Here is a 25,251-nt window from a genome sequence, read left to right as displayed (position 1 = left end):
ACTCTGAGTGTCTAACTACTAAAGCAGCTTTTGGTTTTCTGTCAGTTTTTGAAATGTATCTTTGACATTTTTCTTATGTACCTTAAAGGTATGTGATGCCCCTCCGCGCGCACACACACACACGTTTTGTTCTTCTATCCTCGTGGGGACCTAAAATTAATTTCCATTCAAAATCCTATTTTACCTAACCTTAATCCCTAAACACTTGTGTTCGGTCAGCGCATGTGACAGCGTTTGATTTGAACTCCTAACCCCTAAACCTAATTGTAACCATAATTGTAACCATAACCCTAAACCTAACCGCTAAGCTTAAAATAGCGTTTGTCCTCATGTACCCACTAGGGAGAATTTTTCAATTTTTTTTACTATCCTTGTGGGGACTTTTGGGGATTTTAGGTCCCCACAAGGATAGAAAAACCAACCCACACATCAAACACACACATTTTGTTCTATCTTCATGGGGACCTAAAATTAATTTCCATTCAAAATCCAATTTTTCCTGACCTTAACCTGTAACCCAAACCCTAAACCTAACCCCTTACCCTAACCCTAATTGTAAGCATAACCCTAAACCTACCCTCTAAGCTTAAAATAGCATTTGTCCTCATGGGGATGTGGGAAATGTCACCAGCCACTGCTGGTTTCCTTGTTTTACTATCCTTGTCCCCACAAGTATAGAAGAACCAAGACACACACACACGCACACACACAAGTGTATTGGTGTTGGGGGGAGCTAACTCCTCAGATTGAGGGAGAAATGTTACGACATGTTTATCTTTTTTTATTTCGATTAGATTTAGTTACTTTTTTAGAAATTAAACATCACTATTATTTGTGTTGTTAGTGATGTGTGTCCCAGCGACGTCAACACGCAACCATGGCAATGTCTCACTGTCATGTGATACAATGACCCTGGAAGGTATATGTGTATATATATGTATGTCCACTCTCTGTGTACGTGTGCTGGTGTGTTTGTATGTTTGTTGTGTGTGCGTGTGTTCACTCACCCCGGAGGAATGTTACTCGTTCCCTAGCACACTTAGTTTCCCCTCCTCTACTCTATCCTTCTCTCCCTCCGCACAGTTGAGAGACAAGTGTATGTAAACTATGCTTTTAAACTGACTGAAGGAACAGACTGAAGGCCTTAGATAGAGAGGAGAACACGTCACTGCCTGTTTGTCAGTTTGTCTTGTGTCTGAGTGAGTAAGGGATTGAATGGTCGTGTTCTCCTGCTCAAACGTTGCATACATCAACCAATGGTTGCGTGCCACGTCATTGACTGTGCCGTGACGTCGGGCACCAGATTGCTTGAACATATGTGGCACGCCTATCCAGGCGTTGTAAGGTCTTCATGTGCCAGCAGTGTCTGAGCAGAGGAACACAACCACTGGGTGTGGCCTTCTCAGCCCTGGTCCTGAGGACCCCTGTGTCTGCTGGTCGACACTCAAATGACACACTATTCCCCATATATTTTTACCCAGAGCCTATGTAACTATGTGACTCAAAAGTAGTGGACTATATAGGGAACGGGAAGTAATTTCACACAGGAGTGTCTTGAGGGGTTGAGGTACGCCCTTTCCGCCAAGGAGAGCAATACATTTCTACTTTCTTGACCCGTTTTCACTGTTGACTTTCTTTTGGTCTGTCTCACTATCTACATGATTTGTATAGGGTTTTTTTGGTATAAAAAATGAAAACGTGAAACATAAATATTTATAATTTTTTGTAAGGAAAACCCCAGAGGAAAAACACGAGAAAAATGAAGTTCTTTTTTATTCTGTTGGCTTTGAAGTGTTCCAAGAGAAATTGTTACAAAATACTGTCAGTTGTTCATTTCTAGTTTGTGTGTTTACTACAACAGCAAAAATAGGTCAATAATAAATTCATTTTTGAATACAATCATAAACTGGCTCAGCCTGATTGATTTAATACATTCTCCAACAAATGTATTATTGGTGGTAGTTTAGACATTCAGTTTGTTGTGGGGTCCAGTTTAAACTCATACTGCTGGTCATTATTTCACATTCAATTAATTCAAGGCACCACAGACTTACAACGTAGCATGTTGCTGGTATAGCGAAATCATGAGCCATATACAAAGACAGTCCAAGAATGACAGAGGGCAGGTGGACAGGCTTGGGAGCCCTTCACAGGTTCTGGTTTCACTTCGTTGCTGTTCACACAACAAGTAATCTTAACTAGTCCTAGTAATACAAGTGCTGTTGAAGTATCCTTCCCTTTCATCACAACAGAAAAAAGAAAAAAGAAAACCACATAAATACTTCAGATATATACTGATACACTACGTGACCAAAAGAATGTGGACACCTGCTAGTCGAATATCTCATTCCAAAATCAGGGGCGTTATTATGAAGTTGGTCCCCCCTTTGATGCTACAACAGCCTCCACTCTTCTGGGAAGGCTTTCCACTAGACGTTGGAACATTGCTGCGGGGACTAGTGTCCATTCAGCCACAACAGCATTAGTGAGGTTGAACACTGATGTTGAGCGATTAGGCCTGGCTCGCAGTCGTCGTTCCAATTCATCCCAAAGGTGTTCGATGGGGTTGAGGTCAGGGCTCTGTGCAGGCCAGTCAAGTTCTTCCACACCGATCTCGAGAAACACTTTCTGTATGGACCTCGCTTTGTACACGGGCATTGTCATGCTGCACCAGGAAAGGGCCTTCCCCAAACTGTTGCCACAAAGTTGTAAGCACAGAATTGTTTAGAATGTCATTGTATGCTGTAGCGTTAAGCTTTCCCTTCACTGAAACTAAGGGGCTTAGACCGAACCATAAAAAACAGCCCCAGACCATTATTCCCCCTCCACCAAACTTTAACATTTGCACTATGGTAGCACATTGAGGTAGTCACCTCATAGAAGTACTTGGGAGTATGGCTAGACGGTGCACTGTCCTCTCAGTACATATCAAAGCTGCAGGCTAAGGTTAAGTCTAGGCCTGGTTTGCTCTATCGTAATCGCTCCTCTTTCACCCTAGCTGCCAAACTAACCCTGATTCAGATAACCATCCTACCCATGCTAGATTACGGAGATGTAATTTATAGATCGGCAGGTAAGGGTGCTCCACCAATGCTCCTTATAGGACACATCACTGCACTCTATACTCCTCTGTAAACTGGTCATCTCTGTATACCTGTTGCAAGACCCACTGGTTGATGCTTATTTATAAAACCCTCTTAGGCCCCCCTTTATCTGAGATATCTACTGCAGCCCTCATCCTCCACATACAACACCCATTCTGCCAGTCACATTCTGTTAAAGGTCCCTAAAGCACACACATCCCTGGGTCGCTTGTCTTTTCAGTTGGCTGCAGCTAGCGACTGGAACGAGCTGCAACACACACTCAAACTGGACAGTTTTATCTCAATCTCTTCATTCAAAGACTGTTACTGACAGTTGTGGCTGCTTTGCGTGATGTATTGTTGTCTCTACTTTATTGTTCTTTGTGCTGTTGTCTGTGCCCAATAATGTTTGTACCATGTTTTGTGCTGCTGCCATGTTGTGTTGCTACCATGCTGTGATGTTATGTGTTGCTGCCTTGCTATGTTGTTGTCTTAGGTCCCTCTTTATGTAGTGTTGTGTTGTCTCTCTTGTCGTGATGTGTGTTTTGTCCTATATTCTTTTATTTTTAATCTCAGCCCCTGTCCCGGCAGACGTGTTTTACGCGCTACGCACTTCAGCACTCGGCGGTCCCGTTCTGTGAGCTTGTGTGGTCTACCACTTTGTGGCAGAGCCGTTGTTGCTCCTAGACGTTTCCACTTCACAGTAACAGCACTTACAGGGCAGAAATTTGACAACCTGACAAACTGGGAGCATCCTATGATGGTGCCACGTTGACAGTCACTGAGCTCTTCAGTAAGGCCATTCTACTACCAATGTTTGTCTATGGAGATTGCATGGCTGTGTGCTCAATTTTATACACCTGCCAGCAACGGGTGTGGCTGAAATAGCCGAATCCACGAATTTGAAGGGGTGTCCACATACCTTTGTATATATAGTGTATATATAACGTCTAGACTAGAAGACTGACTATGAAACTGAAATGAGACTTTTTCGCTCAGCACCTTAGTGTTGCCTCTTTCACATTCTCCCACCTCTCACAGACGATTCTATGTAGAGAACTCGCCATAGCTTCAGCTCTTCTAGCCTTTATTTCCAGGTAACACGAGACTACAGCTCTGCACATCTTGTCTCCACCACTAGGGGCTCCGTCCCTGAGTGACAGAGGTTTCCCCTTAGTCTGACCCTTACCGCCAGGGCTCAGTGGTACTTCCTCCAGCGATCATGCTCTATAGAGGGAAAACGCAGTCATTAAAGAAAGATTTTCTTGAAAGAGTTTGAATTGACAAACACATGGACACACTTACTGATGTGTGGGTAGCTGCAGGTGTAGCTGAGGATGCAGTATCCTGCGAGCAGCATGGCCACTCCTCCCATTCCACCTGTCCTCACGTCTATATAGAGTACCTCCCGTAGTACCACTGACAGTTGGAAGTGAGCTATATCTTGGGATAATCAAAAAGATACTGTGTGAGTGAGTGTGTGTGAGTGAGTGTCCTACCTCTGTGCAGGGCCAGTATTCCCTGTATGGGGTTGACGGGAGCTCGGTTAGCGATCAAGCCAGGCAGTTCCTTCAGCCTCACCTCCCCTAGAGACAGTGCACCTGCAACTCATCATCTCTTCTACAGGGAGTAGGGGTGTCAAAGGTTAACGGTGTTAGCCAGTCTAAATAAAGTAGGACTAGACAAACACTACTGACCCATTATCCTCTGCTCAGTGCCGTACTTCCTGGTGTTGAGTGGCGGAGGTGAAAGAAAGAAAAGAGGAGGGGCAGAAAGAGTGGGAGGGTGAGAGGGAGGAGGAGGGGAGAATGGGAGACAGGGAGTGAACCGAGTAGATGCATGAAGCATCAGTCCTTCCAGTATTGGGCCAGTAAGATAGCAGGGTGATGACGTTATCTTGAGTCCTATCTCAAGCATTGCGTCCATACGGGGGGGGGGGGGTCCAAGGGGTATTGAGTGAGGAGGGAGGAGGGAGAGAGAGGCAGGATCAGAGTACAAGGATGGAGACACAGAGAGAGGGAGAGAAATTAAAAGGCTGAGGTGGGGTGACCCTCTATTCAGGCCACGGTGGGGTAATCCTGAAGAGGTGAGGGAAGGGGCAGAGGGAACAGAGGTGATGGCTGAAAGGGAGGGGGGAAGGCTGGGTTGTATGTTGCTGTTGAGATCTCTTATTCTCTCGGTTAGTGTTGGCTTTTGCTTGTGACTAGTCCAGTTAGTGAGGTCTGAGGGTTGGCGACTGGACTGAGTTAGCTTCGGGCGCTAACATGCCAACAGTTTCACGGTTACCACTGAGGGCGGGGTTTGTGGTTGAGCTTTGAACAAGGTCAACCGTGAAAAGACATCTGGTCTTGTTGTATAGATGGTCTTTGTTATGATCAGTGTTCGTGGTCTGAACACGATCCAGCACTGTTGAAACGTGGTTGACCGTGAGTGGTCCCTGTTGCTTGTCTTGCTGCGTAGACTGTTTTTTTTTTAGGTCAAAGGTTATGGTTGGGTTATGGTCCAATGCGGTTGTCTTGCTGTACTGACGGTCACGTTTGAGGTCAGCTGTGCTGGTGGTGTGGTCTTGGATGCGGGGTCTGAGCTGACCACTCCTCTCTACTGCTCCCAAACTCCACCTTCTGCCAGAAGCATCTTGCTTCTCTTTTTTTCCCTGCTAAAGGATCCTTGGATAGTGTGGCAGCAGCTCTGGCTGTCTGAGCGGATAGCTCAATTAGCTCTTTCAGTGACACCTTCTTCTTAGAAGCAGCTTTGGCTTTAGTGCTGGCTATGACTGTAGCAGTGGCTGGGGCTGCTTTGAGCTTGACTGAAGTAGCTTTGGGTTTAGTCTTGGCTGTGACTGTAGCAGTGGCTGGGGCTGCTTTGAGCTTGACTGAAGTAGCTTTGGGTTTAGTCTTGGCTGTGACTGTAGCAGTGGCTGGGGCTGCTTTGAGCTTGACTGAAGTAGCTTTGGGTTTAGTCTTGGCTGTGACTGTAGCAGTGGCTGGGGCTGCTTTGAGCTTGACTGAAGTAGCTTTGGGTTTAGTCTTGGCTGTGACTGTAGCAGGGTCTGGGGCTGGGTCTGCGTTGAGCTTGACTGAAGTAGCTTTGGGTTTAGTCTTGGCTGTGACTGTAGCAGGGTATGGGGCTGGGTCTGCGTTGAGCTTGACTGAAGTAGCTTTGGGTTTAGTCTTGGCTGTGTCTGTAGCAGGGGCTGGGTCTGCGTTGAGCTTGACTGAAGTAGCTTTGGGTTTAGTCTTGGCTGTGACTGTAGCAGGGTCTGGGGCTGGGTCTGCGTTGAGCTTGACTGAAGTAGCTTTGGGTTTAGTCTTGGCTGTGTCTGTAGCAGGGTCTGGGTCTGGGGCTGCTTTGAGCTTGACTGAAGTAGCTTTGGGTTTAGTCTTGGCTGTGACTGTAGCAGGGTCTGGGGCTGCGTTGAGCTTGACTGAAGTAGCTTTGGGTTTAGTCTTGGCTGTGTCTGTAGCAGGGTCTGGGGCTGGGTCTGCGTTGAGCTTGACTGAAGTAGCTTTGGGTTTAGTCTTGGCTGTGTCTGTAGCAGGGTCTGGGGCTGGGGCTGCGTTGAGCTTGACTGAAGTAGCTTTGGGTTTAGTCTTGGCTGTGACTGTAGCAGGGTCTGGGGCTGGGTCTGCGTTGAGCGAGACTGAAGTAGCTTTGGGTTTAGTTTTGGCTGTGTCTGTAGCCGGGTCTGGGGCTGGGTCTGCGTTGAGCTTGACAGAAGTAGCTTTGGGTTTAGTCTTGGCTGTGTCTGTAGCAGGGGCTGGGGCTGGGTCTGCGTTGAGTTTGACTGAAGTAGCTTTGGGTTTAGTCTTGGCTGTGTCTGTAGCAGGGTCTGGGGCTGCTTTGAGCTTGACTGAAGTAGCTTTGGGTTTAGTCTTGGCTGTGACTGTAGCAGGGTCTGGGGCTGCGTTGAGCTTGACTGAAGTAGCTTTGGGTTTAGTCTTGGCTGTGTCTGTAGCAGGGTCTGGGGCTGGGTCTGCGTTGAGCTTGACTGAAGTAGCTTTGGGTTTAGTCTTGGCTGTGTCTGTAGCAGGGTCTGGGTCTGGGGCTGCTTTGAGCTTGACTGAAGTAGCTTTGGGTTTAGTCTTGGCTGTGACTGTAGCAGGGTCTGGGGCTGCGTTGAGCTTGACTGAAGTAGCTTTGGGTTTAGTCTTGGCTGTGTCTGTAGCAGGGTCTGGGGCTGGGTCTGCGTTGAGCTTGACTGAAGTAGCTTTGGGTTTAGTCTTGGCTGTGTCTGTAGCAGGGTCTGGGGCTGGGGCTGCGTTGAGCTTGACTGAAGTAGCTTTGGGTTTAGTCTTGGCTGTGACTGTAGCAGGGTCTGGGGCTGGGTCTGCGTTGAGCGAGACTGAAGTAGCTTTGGGTTTAGTTTTGGCTGTGTCTGTAGCCGGGTCTGGGGCTGGGTCTGCGTTGAGCTTGACAGAAGTAGCTTTGGGTTTAGTCTTGGCTGTGTCTGTAGCAGGGGCTGGGGCTGGGTCTGCGTTGAGCTTGACTGAAGTAGCTTTGGGTTTAGTCTTGGCTGTGTCTGTAGCAGGGTCTGGGGTTGGGTCTGCGTTGAGTTTGACTGAAGTAACCTTCGGTTTAGTCTTGGCTGTGTCTGTAGCAGGGTCTGGGGCTGGGTCTGCGTTGAGCGAGACTGAAGTAGCTTTGGGTTTAGTCTTGGCTGTGTCTGTAGCAGGGTCTGGGGCTGGGTCTGCGTTGAGCTTGACTGAAGTAGCTTTGGGTTTAGTCTTGGCTGTGTCTGTAGCAGGGTCTAGGGCTGGGGCTGCGTTGAGCTTGGTTGTGGTTGTTGTAGCTTTGAGATTCGTGGGGGTCTGGGCTGGATATTTAACCAAACTCTCCTTGGAGACTATCAAAGTCTCAAGGAGCTTCTGCTTTTTCATACTCTTAGTTGATGGTGTGGAAGATGAAGATGGTGATGACAGTGTCTACTTACTCTTCTTAGTAGTTTGCAATGATGAGGAAGATGATGATGTTTTCTTAGTCTTAGTTGTCTTTGCCGGTGGTGCTGATGAAGGTGGAGAAAATGATGAAGATGATGTCTTCTGACTCTTTGTAGAAATTCTTGAAGGTGATGATGATGTCTTTTTGCTCTTCTTACATGTGATTAGGTTAAGTAGGCAAGGGGGGTCTTTGTGTTGTCATGGTGACTGGAGCCATCTTGCATTTGGGAAGGTGGCTGTTAAGTCTCGAGAAAAGTTTTCCCACAAAATGGACACGCCTCTACTGAGGATAAGGTCCACCTATGTAATGATCATGCTGTTTAATCAGCTTCTTGATATGATACACCTATCAGGTGGATGGATTATCTTGGCAAAGGAAACATGCTCACTAACAGGGATGTAACAAATTTGTACAAAAAATTAGAGAAATAATTTTTTGGTGCATATTAAAAAAATCTGGGATCTTTTATTTCAGCTCATGAAACATGGGACCAACACTTTATATGTTGCGTTTATATTTTTGTTCAGTATAGATTATATTAATTATGTTTTATTTTTAGATGTTTTATTTTTTACCTCTAATGACTAACTTTATTGTCAGAATAAAAAACTATACATGATCTATACATTAGTTAAGCAATATGGCTCCTCGGGGGTTTGTGATATATGGCCAATATACCACGGCTAAGGGCTGTTTTTAGCACAACACAACACAGAGTGCCTGGACACAGCCATTAATCGTGGTATATTGGCCATATATATATATTTTTTTTCACCTTTATTTAACCGGGTAGGCAAGTTGAGAACAAGTTCTCATTTACAATTGCGACCTGGCCAAGATAAAGCAAAGCAGTTCGACACATACAACAACACAGAGTTACACATGGAGTAAAACAAACATACAGTCAATAATACAGTAGAAAAATAAGTCTATATACAATGTGAGCAAATGAGATGAGATAAGGGAGGTAAAGGCAAAAAAAGGCCATGGTGGCGAAGTAAATACAATATAGCAAGTAAAACACTGGAATGGTAGATTTGCAGTGGAAGAATGTGCAAAGTAGAAATAGAAATAATGGGGTGCAAAGGAGCAAAATAAATAAATAAATACAGTAGGGGAAGAGGTAGTTGTTTGGGCTAAATTATAGATGGGCTATGTACAGGTGCAGTAATCTGTGAGCTGCTCTGACAGCTGGTGCTTAAAGCTGGTGAGGGAGATAAGTGTTTCCAGTTTCAGAGATTTTTGTAGTTCGTTCCAGTCATTGGCAGCAGAGAACTGGAAGGAGAGGAGGCCAAAGTAGGAATTGGCTTTGGGGTTGACCAGAGAGATATACCTGCTGGAGAGCGTGCTACAGGTGGGTGCTGCTATGGTGACCAGTGAGCTGAGATAAGGGGGGACTTTACCTAGCAGGGTCTTGTAGATGACCTGGAGCCAGTGGGTTTGGTGACGAGTATGAAGCGAGGGCCAGACAACGATAGCGTACAGGTCGCAGTGGTGGGTAGTTTATGGGGCTTTGGTGACAAAACAGATGGCACTGTGATAGACTGCATCCAATTTATTGAGTAGGGTATTGGAGGCTATTTTGTAAATGACATCGCCGAAGTCGAGGATCGGTAGGATGGTTAGTTTTACGAGGGTATGTTTGGCAGCATGAGTGAAGGATGCTTTGTTGCGAAATAGGAAGCCAATTCTAGATTTATCTTTGGATTGGAGATGTTTGATGTGAGTCTGGAGGAAGAGTTTACAGTCTAACCAGACACCTAGGTATTTGTAGTTGTCCACATTCTAAGTCAGAACCGCCCAGAGTAGTGATGCTGGACGGGCGGGCAGGTGCAGGCAGCGATCGGTTGAAGAGCATGCATTTAGTTTTACTTGTATTTAAGAGCAATTGGAGGCAACGGAAGGAGAGTTGTATGGCATTGAAGCTCGTCTGGAGGGTTGTTAACACAGTGTCCAAAGAAGGGCCAGAAGTATACAGAATGGTGTCGTCAGCGTAGCGGTGGGAATCACCAGCAGCAAGAGAGACATCATTGATGTATACAAACTCCAGAGGAGCCTTATTGGTATTAATAACTGGTTACCAAATGTCTGACATTACTTTTGCAAAACTTTTATTTCACTCGTTACCAATACAGCAATTGGTTACAGTTGTAAAGATAAAAACATCAGATATAATGTATCTAGTAGTCGACAGTGATTTTACTGAAATAGACCTTTGCTGCCCCCTAGTGGAAACTGCTGCTCCACTACAGTGCCTAGTGAGTCTACACACCCTTTGGCCAGTTATCACATAAAGCGGTGTGTGGGTAAAATCACTGGGGAAGGCAAGCCAGGGAAAATAATGCATTTTACAACCTATGTGTTGTGATAATTGCGTTGTTTGCTCTATAACCTGTTAGTTCATATGCCTTGACACTACAGGAGGTTTGTGGCACCTTAAATGGGGAGCACGGGCTCGTGGTAACGGCTGGAACGGAGTTAGTGGAATGGTATCAAATGCATCAAACACACGGTTTCCATGGGTTGATGTCATTCCAAAAGTACCGTTCCAGCCATTATTATGAGCTATCCTCCCCTCAGTAGCCTTGACACTGATATGCAATGCATTCGGAAAGTATTCAGACCCTTTGACCTTTTCCACATTTTGTTACGTTACATCCGTATTCTAAAATGGATTAAATAAAACCTTTTCCCCATCAATCTACACACAATACCCCATAATAACAAAGCGAAAACAGAGTTTTTCCATTTAAGAATGATGGAGGCCACTGTGTGTTTGGGGACCATCAATGCTGCAGAATGTATTTGGGTAACCTTGCCCAGATCTGTGCCTCGACACAATCCTGTCTTGGAGCTCTACGGACAATTCCATTTGACCTCATGGCTTGGTTTTTGCTCTGACATGCACTGTTAACAGTGGGACCTTTTATAGACAGGTGTGTGTCTTTCCAAATCATGTCCAATCATTTGAATTTACCACTGGTGGACTCCAAGTTGTAGAAACAGCTCAAGGATGATCAATGGAAACAGGATGCACCTGACCTCAATTTCATGTCTCATAGCAAAGGGTCTGAATACTTATGTATAGAAGGTATTTTTTGTATTCAAAAATTGCTTTGTCATTATGGGGTATTGTGTGTAGATTGCTGAGGATTTGTATTTATTTAATCTATTTTAGAATAAGGCTGTAACGTAACAAAAGGTGGAAAAAGTAAAGGGATCTGAATACTTACCGAAGGCACTGTACATTCAACCTCTAGTGAAGGACATTTATGAACGACAGAAAAACAAAAAATATATTTTTTCCTTTTTGGGGAAGCCTGGCTTCCCATGGCATCCATGAATACACACCACTGCCCCTGTATTTTCAAGTATCATGGGGGCAGCATCATGTCATGGGTATGCTTGTCACTGTCAGAGACTCGAGTTTGTCAGGATCAAAATAAATATGAAAGGAACAAAGCCCAGGTAAAAAGTTAGAGGAACAACTGCCTCAGTCTTCTGAATAACTAATCCTGGGATAGTTGTATTTTTCAGATGGACAATTACATAAATCGTAATGCCGAAGACACACCAGAATGGCTTTCTAAGAGGTGTTGAGTGTTCCTGAGGGGTCTAGTCTCAGTCCTGACATAAATCTGCTTAAAAAAAATAGAAAAATTTGAATATTGCTGTCCTTCAGTGACTTCCAAACAAATTTACTGAGCTTTAGCAATTTTGACAAAAACAATGGATATGTTGCTCTAAGAGTTGTGCAGGGTCGGTAGAATCCTATTTAAAATTATTTACAGCTGTAATTCCTGTCAAAGGTGCTTCCACCAAGCATCAACTCTGGGGTGTGAAGACATAAATGAAGATCTCATCATCGCATAATCCTTTAGAAACATTTCTATACTTCATTCAGATTGGAAATGTGGAGCAGGTTGTGTAGAGCAGTAGGAAAACAATCAAATGTAGTTCCTTTTTAGATGTAATTTTAAGGCAGTCTAGTCAGAGGATGGATCTCTTTAGTTCAACTGAACTTGAGAAACCTTGGTCTAATCAGGTCCTGGGGAGTTGAAGCATGCACACTGCGGAGGCTTCTGTTCCAGAACAAGAGAACCCCTACTTTATAGTCTATGGCGTGAATGAACGACAAGTCACACTTCGTTAAAGAAATATGTTTTATTTTAACGGTTAGAGTGGCATTAAACAAGGAAGAACGCTGATTGTTAGAAAAAGGAAACATGTCCATAGTCTGTTCAACGACAAGGCAAAGTGTGAAACAGCAATCATCATCTGCCCATTTTTTTAAACAACCATTTACACATGAAAGTAAACCAAGTGTTTTATATTACAACTAAGGCATCAGGTGTCAGTATGTACAAGGCCAGAGCCAGAGAGGTACAGTGGAAAGACAGACGCGTCATCTCCGTAGCTAGAGGGAAACTATGACAGTTGATCCTTATACACTTACGGTGAAGGCAGAGTGTGATTTAGCAGGAGAGAAACGTTCAAACGCTGATCTGGAGTCAGCCTATAAAGGTGGCAGATTTTACAGTGTCAGCATACCTATACACATTAGGACAGTATACACACACACACACAATGGTCGTCAACAACACAGGTTACAGTATAGACAGGAAAGAAACAAAAACATTTCAACTAGAATATAAATTGGAGTCAGTCTGTACAACTATAAACATCAAACAGATGGCCAGAGAGGCTGTCTAATGCAATGCACGTCCCTTTACGAGGGCACCAATGGAAGGGGAGGGAGGCGTTATAGAACGTTCATATAGGAATTAACATGCATGTATGGATCTACCTGAAGGTTATATATATATATATATATATATATATATATATATATATATATATATATATATATATATATATATATATAACAAATGAATGCAGCCCAGGGTCTGAGACACACCCCTCTGCTCTTCTGGGTTGTATTCATTAGAGCACACTGTAGCAAAACGTTTCAAAACATTGTGCAATGAAAAAAAGAACAGGCGTTCCTTATTGGGCAAGTTCAGATAGTACCTCGCCGTTGCAGCCCGTTTCTTCCAGGTTCTCACAGAAGACATTTAACTAAGAATCTAAAGCTTTAACCTGGAGTATCCAATATAGACAAGGGGTATTCAAATATTACCCTACGAGGTATGGAGTACTGCTGGTTCTGTTCTACCTGATCATTAATTGCACCCACCTGATGTCCCAGGTCTAAACCAGTCCCTGACTAGAGGGGGAAAATTGAAAAAAAGCAACGATGGTCCAGATTTGAATTTGAGGGGTCTAGACAAGACTACAGACACAATAATGACATTTATACAATGGTCTCCATACAACCCTGAGATAACAATATTAGCTAACCGGCACGCCTGCCTGCTGCAAGTGTGTGTGTTCTTACAGCAGAGTTACAAGATAACTACCAGGGAATAGGAAGGCAGACATTTAACTGTATACACACACACATTGGAATGTAGGTGATCAAGAACATGATTGATTAAATGATAGTTTACGCAAATACCTAAGGCTAGACAGGTATACACAGATAGCTCAGTACAGATTAACACATGCGCGTGCGCGCGCGCGCACACACACACACACACACACACACACACACACACACACACACACACACACACACACACACACAGTGATTAAGGGTTATTAAGATGTTGTATGAAGGCGTTATGGTTTCTCCATCAGTTAGTCACACAGACCAGTGGACCAGGAGAAGGGCTATGACAGCACGGTATGCTTCAGGGTAGACATCAAACTGGCCCAGGGACAGAGCTTATTATCCAGCATTCAATCATGTCCCTAGCCAAACTGACTTCAGAGCAGTCTTTAGACCATCCACTCACCACAGGGCAGTAAAAACCAAATAAAAACATCTAAACAGAAGTGGAACGTCAAGGTCCTCCCCAAGGCATGGGTGTCCTCAACCAGGTCCTCTTAAAGGCTGGTTTATTGCAGGTCCTCTTTTAAAAAGGTGAGAGGTCCTCAATCAGGTCCTCTTTCAGGCAGGAGAATAAGTCCTCTCTGGGGTCCTCTCGGAGGCTGGTTTTGCTCAGGTCCTCTCTGGAGGTCATAGTTCACTGGAGCATCAGCTGTTTGAGGTTGTCATGGAGGATAGTATCCTTGACATCTCGGAACACCAGGCGGATGTTCTCTGTGTTGATGGCTGTGGTGAAGTGGTGGTAGAGAGGCTTCTGTGTCAAGTCTCTTCTCTTCTCCCGGAAACAGTCCACTAGGAACTTCTGGACGTCCGGCAGGCTGTGGTCCGGCCCCATGTACTCTGGGAAGTATTTACTTAGCGAAACATTCAAGACCTGCCGGGAACAAGGATCAGACGAACATAACATGGAACGTCAGTACAATCAGAAGGTTGGTTTGGCCTCAAATTACAACACTTGACATCAATATATTTCTATCTGAAAAGCTAAGAGCCCATTTTCTTCAGTGAGGACTCATGCGATGCAAGGCATCTCTAAGCACACTGTCTTAGGTGAACGAGTTTGTGATTACGGGGAATGTGACTGTACGGACCTTCTCCTCCAGCAGGTCAGTCTTGTTGAGGAAGAGGATGATGGAGACTGAGATGAAGACTCGGTTGTTGACAATCGTCTCAAAGATGTTCAACGACTCTCTCAGCCGGTTGGTCTGCCTGTCCTCCATCAAGACCTAGCACACACAGGGGACAAAAAATAAATTAGGTAGTGTGTCTGTGTGTGTGAGAGAGAAACAGAGGGCGTGTGTGGTGAGCGTGTTCAGTTTGCGTGAGTGTCCAATGTGTGTGTACCTGGTCATACTCTGAAGAAGACACTAGGAACAGTATGGAGGTGACAGAGTCAAAACACTCAAACCACCGCCGTCTTTCCGAGCGCTGTCCTCCCACATCCACCATCTTGAAGGGAATACTCTTGATCTCAAAGTCATACTCATGAATGCCCTTAGTGGGCTTACGGGCTAGCAGGACGTCATGCTGGGAAGGGATGTAGCTCTGGAGGAGAGAGAGGGATGAGTAGAAGACAGGAGAAGTGGATGGGGGTGTTAAGGAGGCAGAGTGATTTATGGAGGGAAAGAGGGCGAGGGAGAGAAACTTACCGGCTCCCCCAGCTTCTCCACATTGTCCAAGAAATACTTAACCGACTCACCCTGAGAGAGGAGAGAAATGTGTTTTAGCTTCATTGCCAATCCTACTAATACTCGGATTATGTACACACATCAGCCTAAAACTGCTGCATGTGAATGAGTGAGTGAGTGTACTACAGTGGTAGGTCAATTATAATCATTGGAAAAACCACATTGACCACAACTAAGCCTAAATATTGATTATGTTTGAAAATAACAATAATGTCATACTTTGATTTCATTGAGCACGTTTACATGCATACTAATAATTCGATATTAAGCTGATTATGGGAGCAGGCAGATTATGCAATAGTCATATAAAACACCTTACTCTGCTTATCTTGAATTGGCAAAAGGTCAAAAATCGAAGTAAACCTACGCCAATTAAAACATGGTTTTCTGAGCAATCTTTCAAATTATTAGGGCATGTAAACACCTTAAATTGCAGCAGAGTGAGCCTCCCTCTTCAGCTCAAGTGTGTTCGGAACAACTGAATGTATGGTCTTAGAAGTAGTTTTCACATACAAACTTTATACAGTGCATTGGGAAAGTATTCAGACACTTTCACTTTTTGTTACGTTACAGCCTTAACCTAAAATGGAATAAATAGTCCCCCCCCCTCATCAATCTACACACTATACCCCATAACGACAAAGCAAAAACAGGTCAAGAAATTTTAGCAAATTTATAAACATTAAAGCTGAAATCTCACATTTACATAAGTATTCAGATCCTTTACGCAGTACTTTGTTGAAGCACCTTTGGCAGCGATTACAGCCTTGAGTCTTCTTGGGTATAACACTACAAGCTTGGCACCTGTATTTGGGGAGTTTATCATTCTCTTCAGATCCTCTCAAGCTCTGTCAGGTTGGATGGGGAGCGTCGCTGCACATAAATGTTCAGATCTCTCCAGAAATGTTTGATCAGGTTCAAGTCCAGGCTCTGGCTGGGCCACTCAAGGACATTCAGGGACTTGTCCCAAAGCCACTCCTGCGTTGTCTTGGCTGTGTGCTTAGGGTCATTGTCCTGTTGGAAGGTGAACCTTCGCCCCCAGTCTGAGGTCCTGAATGCTCTGGAGCAGGTTGTCATCAGGGATCTCTCTGTATTTTGATCCGTTCATCTTTCCCCTGATCCTGACTACTCTCCCAGTCCCTTCCGCTGAAAACATCCCCACAGCATGATGCTGCCAGCACCATGCTTCACTGTAGGGATTCCTCCAGATGTGACACTTGGCATTCAGGCCAAAGAGTTCAATCTTGGTTTCATCAGACCAGAGAATCTTGTTTCTCATGGTCTGAGAGTCTTTAGGTGCCTTTTGGCAAACTCCAAGCGGGCTGTCATGTGCCTTTTACTGAAGAGTGGCTTCCGTCTGGCCACTCTACCATAAAGGCCTGATTGGTGGAGTGCTGCAGAAATGATTGTCCTTCTGGAAGGTTCTACCATCTCCACAGAGGAACTCTAGAGCTTTGTCAGAGTGACCATCGGGTTCTTGGTCACCTCCCTGACCAAGGCCCTTCACCCCCGATTGCGCAGTTTGGCCAGACGGCCAGCTCTAGGAAGAGTCTGCGTGGTTCCAAACTTCTTTCATTTAAGAATGATGTTGGCCACTGTTTTCTAGAGGACCTTCTATGCTGCAGACATTTGGGTGCCCTTCCCCAGATCTTTGCCTCGACACAATCCTGTCTTGGAGCTCTACGGACAATTCCTTCAACCTCATGGCTTGGTTTTTGCTCTGACATGCACTGTCAACTGTGGGACTCTATATAGACAGTTCTGTGCCTTTCTAAATCATGTCCAATCAATTGAATTTGCCCAGGTGGACTTCAATCAAGTTATAGAAACATCAAGAATGCTGTATACAGGACACAACTTAGCTCAATTTTGAGTCTCATAGCAAAGGATCTGAATACTTATGTAAATAAGGTATCGGGTTTTATGTTTTTATACATTTGCACAAACTTCTAAAAACCTGTTTTCGCTTTGTCATTATGGGGTAGTGTGTGTAGATTGATGAGAAAAAATAAATATTGAATTTATTTTAGAATAAGGCTACAAAATGTGGAAAAAGTCAAGGGGTCTGAATACTTTCCGAATGCACTGTATGTACAAACTCAGAATCAAATATGCTCACATAGGTCTATTTTTACTTGTGGGAAAACTTGGGAATAGATTTCCTCAATTAAACAAATTTGTAACTGAATCCTGGTAATTTTAGTGTTTTTGGACCCCCCCCTCAAAAAAACAGGTTGGCCACATGATGCCAACCCCTTGCAGTGGAATGGCCGCAAGTTGCCATCCCCTGTAGTGCATCCATGTGAAGTGAGCATTCGTGTGCCTGTATGTGTGTGCGCTGTGTAACGGAGTGTGGGTGTGTTTTCCACCCTGTCCTCCTGGTCTGGTGTTGTTTCTCAGTAAGTGTGGCGTGCCCAAACATGAGCCTGCACAGCCAAGTCTGGCTCACATTCCAGTCTGAGTGTGTGTGTTAGAGCATGTACTCACTCTACCCCTGAAAGCTACAGAAGTGTAAATTAAAAAACGATCTATTCTTGTGTCTTCGTGATGATTAGATCACAACCGTGTGTGTGTGAGTGTTTTACTGTACACATTCGATAATAACACTAAACGCCTTTTATCTTTACAACTCACCTGGCCTGAAAAACCTGTCTGTGTCTGTCTGTGTGCAGTAGGATAAGATTACAGAGTATGTAGAGTTGATCAAACCAGAGCTCAAGTGTCTGTCCATACAGGCAGAATACCTTTAAATTATTTTTTATTTAACTAGGCAAGTCAGTTGAGAACAAATTCTTATTTACAATGACGGCCTACACTATACACACACACGGATCAACATACACACAGGCCCTGTGCTACTGGAACCAGGATATCATTTGACAGATGGCCTCAGCTACAACCCAAAAGTGAGCTAGGCATACAACTATTTTTTTTCTGTAACAGATCCTGCCTCCCTTCTTACTGTAAAGACACACACACACACACCAGGATTCCCGTTAGGAAAATGTGGCACCGAACATTTGATCAGCAGCATTTTAATTTAAAGGACATTTGAGAAATTTACCGCACAACCTGATTAGGGCATCCACCCACAGTTCTCAGAATGACAGAAATCACATTTAGATTATGGCTAGGCCTATTCATCTTAACAGAACATGCAAGTCGAGGATGCAATGGCGTGTGTCCTTACCGAATGCCGATGCGCACTTTGAAGATGTTAGAATAACTGCCACATTTACTTTTCCTGTGCCAAGAAGACAAGTAACAAACAACAAAATCACTAGCCACTATGTCAATCTATTGTTGACCTATTCTATTGGTCAGCTTGTCGTACTGTGCGAGAAAGAAACAGCCAATTCCAAATAGACTCTGGGACAGTTGTGGGACGATAGGTTGTATGAATTATCGATCTTTTTTTTTAATGCAATGAATCTGAGGTAACAGACCAGAAAGTTTTGCTTAAAATGTTGATAAACTATTATCTCTTCACATTATAAAGCGCAGCAATGTGCATAAGGCAATGCACCCTAGGCAACGCACCCTAGGCAACGCACCCTAGGCAACGCACCCTAGGCAACGCACCCTAGGCAACGCACCCTAGGCAATACAAAACGTGCGAATGTTGGTTCCATAATGCAATTAGCAGGAAAACACTTGTCAAAAGTGCATTATACATGTCAGCTGTTTCATGTGACAGTGATGAAAATCAGTTAGAAATTAAGAAAGAGGTGAGATCTAAAGATGCAGAAATAAGCATGGGTTGCTAATATGACTAGGATTGTGGCTTTGGCTACTGGACAATGAAAGAAAGTTTATTTGAAAACAAATGAGAAAAATCGGCTACTGGTTTCAATGGCATATGGAAGTCTTTATAAAATAATTGCCTCCACGTTTCTATGGTCGGGTTTTACTTTGAAGCAAGGTAAGACATGCCTCATAATATGACGTAAAACATTCAGGCTTCAAACAATTAAGTATACTGTATGTTTCCAAAATGCATACTGCCTCCAGCTCATTGCAAAGTGGTGTGATGCACTGAAGCCTGCATACATCCACTTGAATGGTGAATGGGAAGCACGCTTTAATTACCAGTTGGAAAAAAAATTTAAATCATGTTTTTAGCGCTTTTAAAATCGTGGCTATCAAAACTTAACACACAATTGCATTTAGAATTGTTACACAATGATTGGGCTTATAAAATCACGTTTCACTCCAGCAGCCAACAAATGAGCTGTTTGAGCAGCTGTAGCAGCATGAGCTCTCCCGCTGTCGTGACAGATTTCCGCTCATAGCCTCTATATGCAGTGCACTACAAAAATGAACCTATAGACCGATAAGCAAGACCAGTCAAATGCATTTCCATCAATGAATAGGTTAAAAAACATTATTTAGCAACGGGATGTTTTTTTCTTTCCCGGACAATTGGCTGGCGGCAGTTTTATTTATCAGATTTTCATTTATTAAAAAAAAAAAAAAATGGCCAAAAGCCGGCTATTACCGGCTGACGTAAACCCTGACACACACCCACACAGAGTTATAAACACAAATTGTTACATCAGACTGACTTCCCGGCTGTCGATGCCCCCTTGTGTGATCGTAATGCCCCATAAAAAAATAAAATCCATCAGAACATTTAGCTTAAAATGTTGTTAAAATATTAGGCTATTTCTTCACATTATGAGCGCGGGAATGCGCAAAACGGCAGTAGGCTATAAGCGTGAATGTTCCAAAATGCAATTAGCGGGAAAAACCTACTCTCCAATCTCCAATGCGCACCGCAATTGCGAGCGGTTTCATATGACAGAGATGAAAATATCCTTGATAATTTATAAAGGTCTAAAAATGCAACAACTAGCATGGGTTTTTAATATGACTAGGATTGTGTCTGTGGCTGTCATTGTGTCTGTCATTGAAACCAGAAATACTGGTTTCAATGACAAATGAGGATGTTTTTATTAAAGAATCCCCTTACACTCCTATGGTCGGAACACAGTAAGACATGCCTCATTGTCATAAAGTGTATCTCTTGTCGTGATGTGTGTTTTGTCCTTTTGGTAGGCCGTCATTGTTAATAAGAATTTGTTCTTAACCGACTTGCCTATTTAAATAAAAAAAGTATTGACAGCTGTGCCATATAGCAAAATAGTTGGCAAGAGATTTTCAATGTACCGATTCCATGGCACATGGTTTATGAATTAATACACAAATTCGAAAATTTTGTTTTTAACTTTCAAATTATTATACAAAATTCTTGCAACCAATGTAGCTTGTTTTTGGTCACAGGTTCAGGAATGCCTGAAGAATTGCAACATTTAACTGGAGCCAACTCTGCAAATAGCACTGCTGGGCGATTTAAAACGTTTGTCAAATTGATCAATAATATAATAACTCTTAGCAAAAATGATTCTTTAATTTACAATCTTTAGAAACTATGAGAATAGAAAGGTTCAGAACTTTTGTGAAACATCACAGCACAGTTGAAATATATATATGGCAAACAAATCTAAACTGGATGATGTTCAGAAATAGATGGGAGGGGTTGAAAGTAGCTGGATGGGACTAAAAACAAATCAAAAATAACTATTGTAAAATTGATATAGTATGAATAAGATGGAAGTAGAAGCCTAAGTGTTGTTTACTCCAATTAGGGGAGGGGTGGCCCTTAGCAAGATGGCACCGACAGATAGGGCAGCTCTGCTTCTAGCTCCTAAGCAACTTTATAAGCATTTCGCTACACCCGCAATAACATCTGCTAAATGTGAATGTGACCAATAAAATTTGATTTGGTAGGGTTAGGGGAAAACAATATATATATATATATATATATATATATATAACCAGTCAAAAGTTGACATACCTACTCATTCAAGGGCTTTTCTTTATTTTTACTATTATTCTACATTGTAGAATAATAATGAAGACATCAAAAATATGAAATAACACATATGGAATCATGTAGTAACCCAAAAAGTTTTGCCGGACCTCAACTTCGTCTCGGGTCTAACACCCGTGCCTTACACCCGTGCCTATATATCCTCCAAACACCGGCTTCTCGGGCATTATCACTTAATTGTACTCCGGACTCCGACACTGCTCGACCTAATATACAGTTGAAGTCGGAGGTATATTATATATATTTTATATTTGAGATTCTTCAAAGTAGCCACCATTTGCATTGATGACAGCTTGGCACACTCTTGGCATTCTCTCAACCAGCTTCATGAGGTAGTCCCCTGGAATGCATTTCAATTAACAGGTCTGCCTTGTTAAATGTGGAATTTCTTTCCTTCTTAATGCGTTTGAGCCAATCCGTTGTGCTGTGATAAGGTATGGGTGGTATACAGATAATAGCCCTATTTGGTAAAAGACCCAGTCCATATTAAAGCAAGAACAGCTCAAATAAGCAAAGAGAAACGACAGTCCATCATTACCTTAAGACATGAAGGTCAGTCAATGCGGAAAATTTCAAGAACTTTGAAAGTTTCTTCAAGTGCAGTCGCAAAAACCATCAAGCGCTATGATGAAACTGACTCTCATGAGGACCGCCACAGGAAAGGAAGACCCAGAGTTAGGGCGGCAGGTAGCCTAGTGGTTAGGCTACCTGGCATTGGGCCAGTAACCGAAAGGTTGCTAGATCGAATCCCTGAGCTGACAAGGTAAACATCAGTCGTTCTGCCCCTGAACAAGGCAGTTAACCCACTGTTCCCCGGTAGGTCGTCATTGTAAATAAGAATTTGTTCTTAACTGACTTGCCTAGTTAAATAAATGTTTTTTAAAAAGTTACCTCTGCTGCAGAGGATTAGTTATTTAGAGTTAACTCCACCTCAGTAGCTGCCCAAATAAAAGCTTCAGAGTTCAAGAAACAGACACATCAACAACTGTTCAGAGGAGACTGCGTGAATCAGGCCTTCATGGTCGAATTGCTGCAAAGAAACCACTACTAAAGGACACCAATAATAATAAGAAACTTGCTTGGGCCAAGAAACACAGTCAATGGACATTAATGAGTCCAAATGAGATTTTTGGTTCCAACCGCAGTGTCTTTGTGAGACGCAGAGTAGGTGAACGGATGATCTCCGCATGTGTGGTTCTCACCGTGAAGCATGTGGGAAGGTGGTGTGATGGTGCTTTGCTGGTAACACTGTCAGTGATTTATTTAGAATTCAAGGCACACTTAACAAGCATGGCTACCACAGAATTCTGCAGCAATATGCCATCCCATCTGGTTTGCGCTTAGTGGGACTATCATTTGTTTTTCAACAGAACAATGACCAAAACACACCTCCAGGCTGTGTAAGGGCTATTTGACCAAGAAGGAGAGTGATGGAGTGCTGCATCTGATGACCTGGCCTCCACAACCACCTGACCTTAACCTAATTGAGATGGTTCGGGATGAGTTGGACGGCAGAGTGAATGAAAAGCTGCCAACAAGTGCTCAGTATGTGGGGATGGCCTTGCCCCTAAAATCAAGAAATTTCAGGCCTGACACTGACTTATATAGCTCCTTGGCATCCTGTAAATCTGTCTGTCACTGCTGTATTTCTGCTTTGTCACTTATGTCAGTGTTAGTATTGAATGCAGCCGGTACAGGGCTTTGAGTGAGTGTGTGTTCTGCCTGTAAGCAGATCAGCATTCCAGCACAAATCATACTCGATCTCACCAATACTCATGTATTTCTCCATCTATAGCTTGTTCCCACATCTTATGGTGAGCCAACCTGTGCTATTTGGGTTGCTAATTCGATTCGTTCCGACATTTCTTAATTTCTTTCTTTTTACTTTTTGGATTATGTGTGCATTGCTTGTATTGCTAGATATTACTGCACTGTTGGAGCTAGAAACACAAGCATTTCACCGCACCTGCGATAACGTCTGCAAATCTGTGTACGCAAACTTCGACTAAACGTTATCAGCATTTATTTCCATGACTCCAACTAATTTTCTCATGGCTCTTCCTTGTTCCTCTGCAGCAGACAGAGTGAGTATTACATCGAACATAATAATTTTTTTCGATTCGCAATACAACAGAATCATGATAAAACCTCAATACATATCGCAGCAGTACCTAAGTATCTTGATAATATTGTATCGTGAGGTCCCTAGCAATTCCCAGCCCTAGTGTGTGTGTTAGGAAACACCAGGTGTCAAGAGAGGAGAGCTGAGGTCTGCACAGCTAACAGACTGATGCACGTGCAGCTTGAGCATCCGACACAAACACCAAACTAACACATATGCAGAGACATTGAGAGACAAGGGAGGAAGCAGCAGCAAGTCTCTGGTCTCTACTCAGTTTCACTTTCACTTCAGCCAGTCTGCAGAGGCCTGATGAGTCTGTGTGTGTATCTGTGCATGCGTGTGTGTGTACTGACCAGCTGGAACTCCCTGCGTCTGTCGTAGGCTTGTTGTATGGCAACGTCAGCCCACAGGGCCTGGATAGAGGGCAGGTACTTGAGGAACACGCTCGTCTCCACCTGGCCGTGCACCATCATCGAAGATCGTGTGTCAAATGACATCACATTGTCTCCGTGCACCTGGTTGTCAGGGGAACCCCAGGGGATCTGAAGCTTCTCCCGTGCATCCACCAACACACGCACACCTGAAGGGGAGAGATAGGGTTTAGAGTTAAACACACACACGGGGGTCTCTGTGGCCCACAACCCTATCTGACAAGTATCAGAAGGCAACAAGGCTGATTTAAAAGAAGTCTGAATGTTCGAGGATATAAACCACAGTTAGATAGTTTGGTCACTATGGAGGCATGTTACACCACTGTTCAAACGAAACTGAAAAAAAAACCTCAAGAATAACTTTAGATGAGTTGAATTTTAGAGCTGGCAGCAGGAAGTCAAATTTTCTAAAGAGGCGTCCTAATGCCTTTTTTTTGCGTCATTATTTGTGTATATCTGATTTAGTTAGCTAGTTATAACATAACATTGCAATTTTACATTAGAAACGGCGATACTCCCACACTAGTCGATAGTCGGGCGTTCCTCCACTAAACGGGGAATTTGTATTTCTGAAGCTAAACCCCTACAGTAGCTAGCTAATCTGCTGCTAACTTCGGATAGCAGCTCCACTTATAATCATAATGGTAACTTTGCCAAAAAGATTTCACCACTCAGGTTACAGTCGGGCCCGAAAGACGAACGTTAAGAATGTTAATGTAGTTTTTTCAGATATAGTCCAGTCGACTTTCTCCCTAGTTACCTTTGATAACATTGCTGTAAATTATTGCCCGGAACTCTTCTCGAGCTTGCTGGTCGAAGTCCTGCCCGTGGATAATCCTCATCTGTTTGAGGAAAGTGGATTTGCCGCTCTCGCCCGCGCCCAGTAGAAGTATCTTCACTAGTCGTTTCACGTAGGTTTTGTCCCGGGAAATACTTTTGTCAATCGCCTTAGATTTCCTCAGCTGTTCAACCTCGGTGTTGGTAAGCAGGCAAGCAGGGAAGTATTGGTATAGCACGGATCGGGTCGGCAGGAAGTCCGCCATGTTTCAACCAGCTTCATCGATACACGGGAGAGAGTTTGCGCGTTCATGTGAGGAGCGCGGAAACGCTACTGTCTACTCTACGCCATATAAATATAATGATTTCTATGTAAGTACACACTGGCTGCGTTTACACAGGCAGCCCAATTCTGATCTTTTACCCAAGAAAGAGCTGATCTGATTGAACAAAAGACCAATACGTGGAAAAATATCAGGGGTGTATTCATTACGCAGATTCTGTTGCAAAACGTTTAGTAACGGAAACAAACGGAATGAAACGGGGAGGGACCTACTTGAAATTATTGCAAAAGTTTGGATTGATAAAACTTTTTTACATCCTCATTTCGACCACATTTTTGACCAAAGTTGACCAAATTAAACAAAATAGCTGTTCCTAAAATCATAACATTGAAATACCTTATTATTCACATCACATCAAAGCTCTAATTTAACATTTAACAGAACAATTCAACACTGCCAAATTACAATCATGATTTGATCATGAATCATTTAGGCTCTGAGATGTATGATCCAATGTCCCCACCTGGTGGTCACACCACACAGTTGCATAAATGCAGAGCATATCGGTTACCTTACTTCATAT

The 25,251-nt window shown here is 43.5% G+C and overlaps 2 protein-coding genes and 1 pseudogene across 2 annotated transcripts; 1 reads left to right on the top strand and 2 right to left on the bottom strand.

The window, feature by feature from the left end:
- Positions 1 to 5,626: 5,626 nt before the first annotated feature.
- LOC120029659 (mucin-2-like) lies at positions 5,627 to 7,960 on the bottom strand. Its single transcript, XM_038974940.1, has one exon. The coding sequence runs from the start codon at positions 7,958 to 7,960 to the stop codon at positions 5,627 to 5,629; it is 2,334 nt and encodes a 777-aa protein (XP_038830868.1).
- Positions 7,961 to 12,876: 4,916 nt separating this feature from the next.
- Positions 12,877 to 24,728, bottom strand: LOC120029965 (guanine nucleotide-binding protein subunit alpha-13-like). Its single transcript, XM_038975274.1, has 6 exons — positions 24,368 to 24,728; positions 23,530 to 23,756; positions 15,123 to 15,173; positions 14,818 to 15,018; positions 14,565 to 14,699; positions 12,877 to 14,347 (listed from the first exon to the last, which is right to left on the bottom strand). Exons 1-6 carry the CDS (start codon positions 24,648 to 24,650, stop codon positions 14,111 to 14,113), a joined length of 1,134 nt encoding a protein of 377 aa, XP_038831202.1. The 5' UTR covers positions 24,651 to 24,728; the 3' UTR covers positions 12,877 to 14,110.
- The window catches only part of LOC120029658, a 20,064-nt pseudogene continuing 19,007 nt past the window's right edge, over positions 24,195 to 25,251 (top strand).

Source organism: Salvelinus namaycush, chromosome 35, assembly GCF_016432855.1.
Source record: "Salvelinus namaycush isolate Seneca chromosome 35, SaNama_1.0, whole genome shotgun sequence".
Classification (NCBI taxonomy): domain Eukaryota; kingdom Metazoa; phylum Chordata; class Actinopteri; order Salmoniformes; family Salmonidae; genus Salvelinus; species Salvelinus namaycush.
Note: the sequence above shows the minus strand (reverse complement) of the source record. Positions and strands in the feature narration are given on the sequence as shown.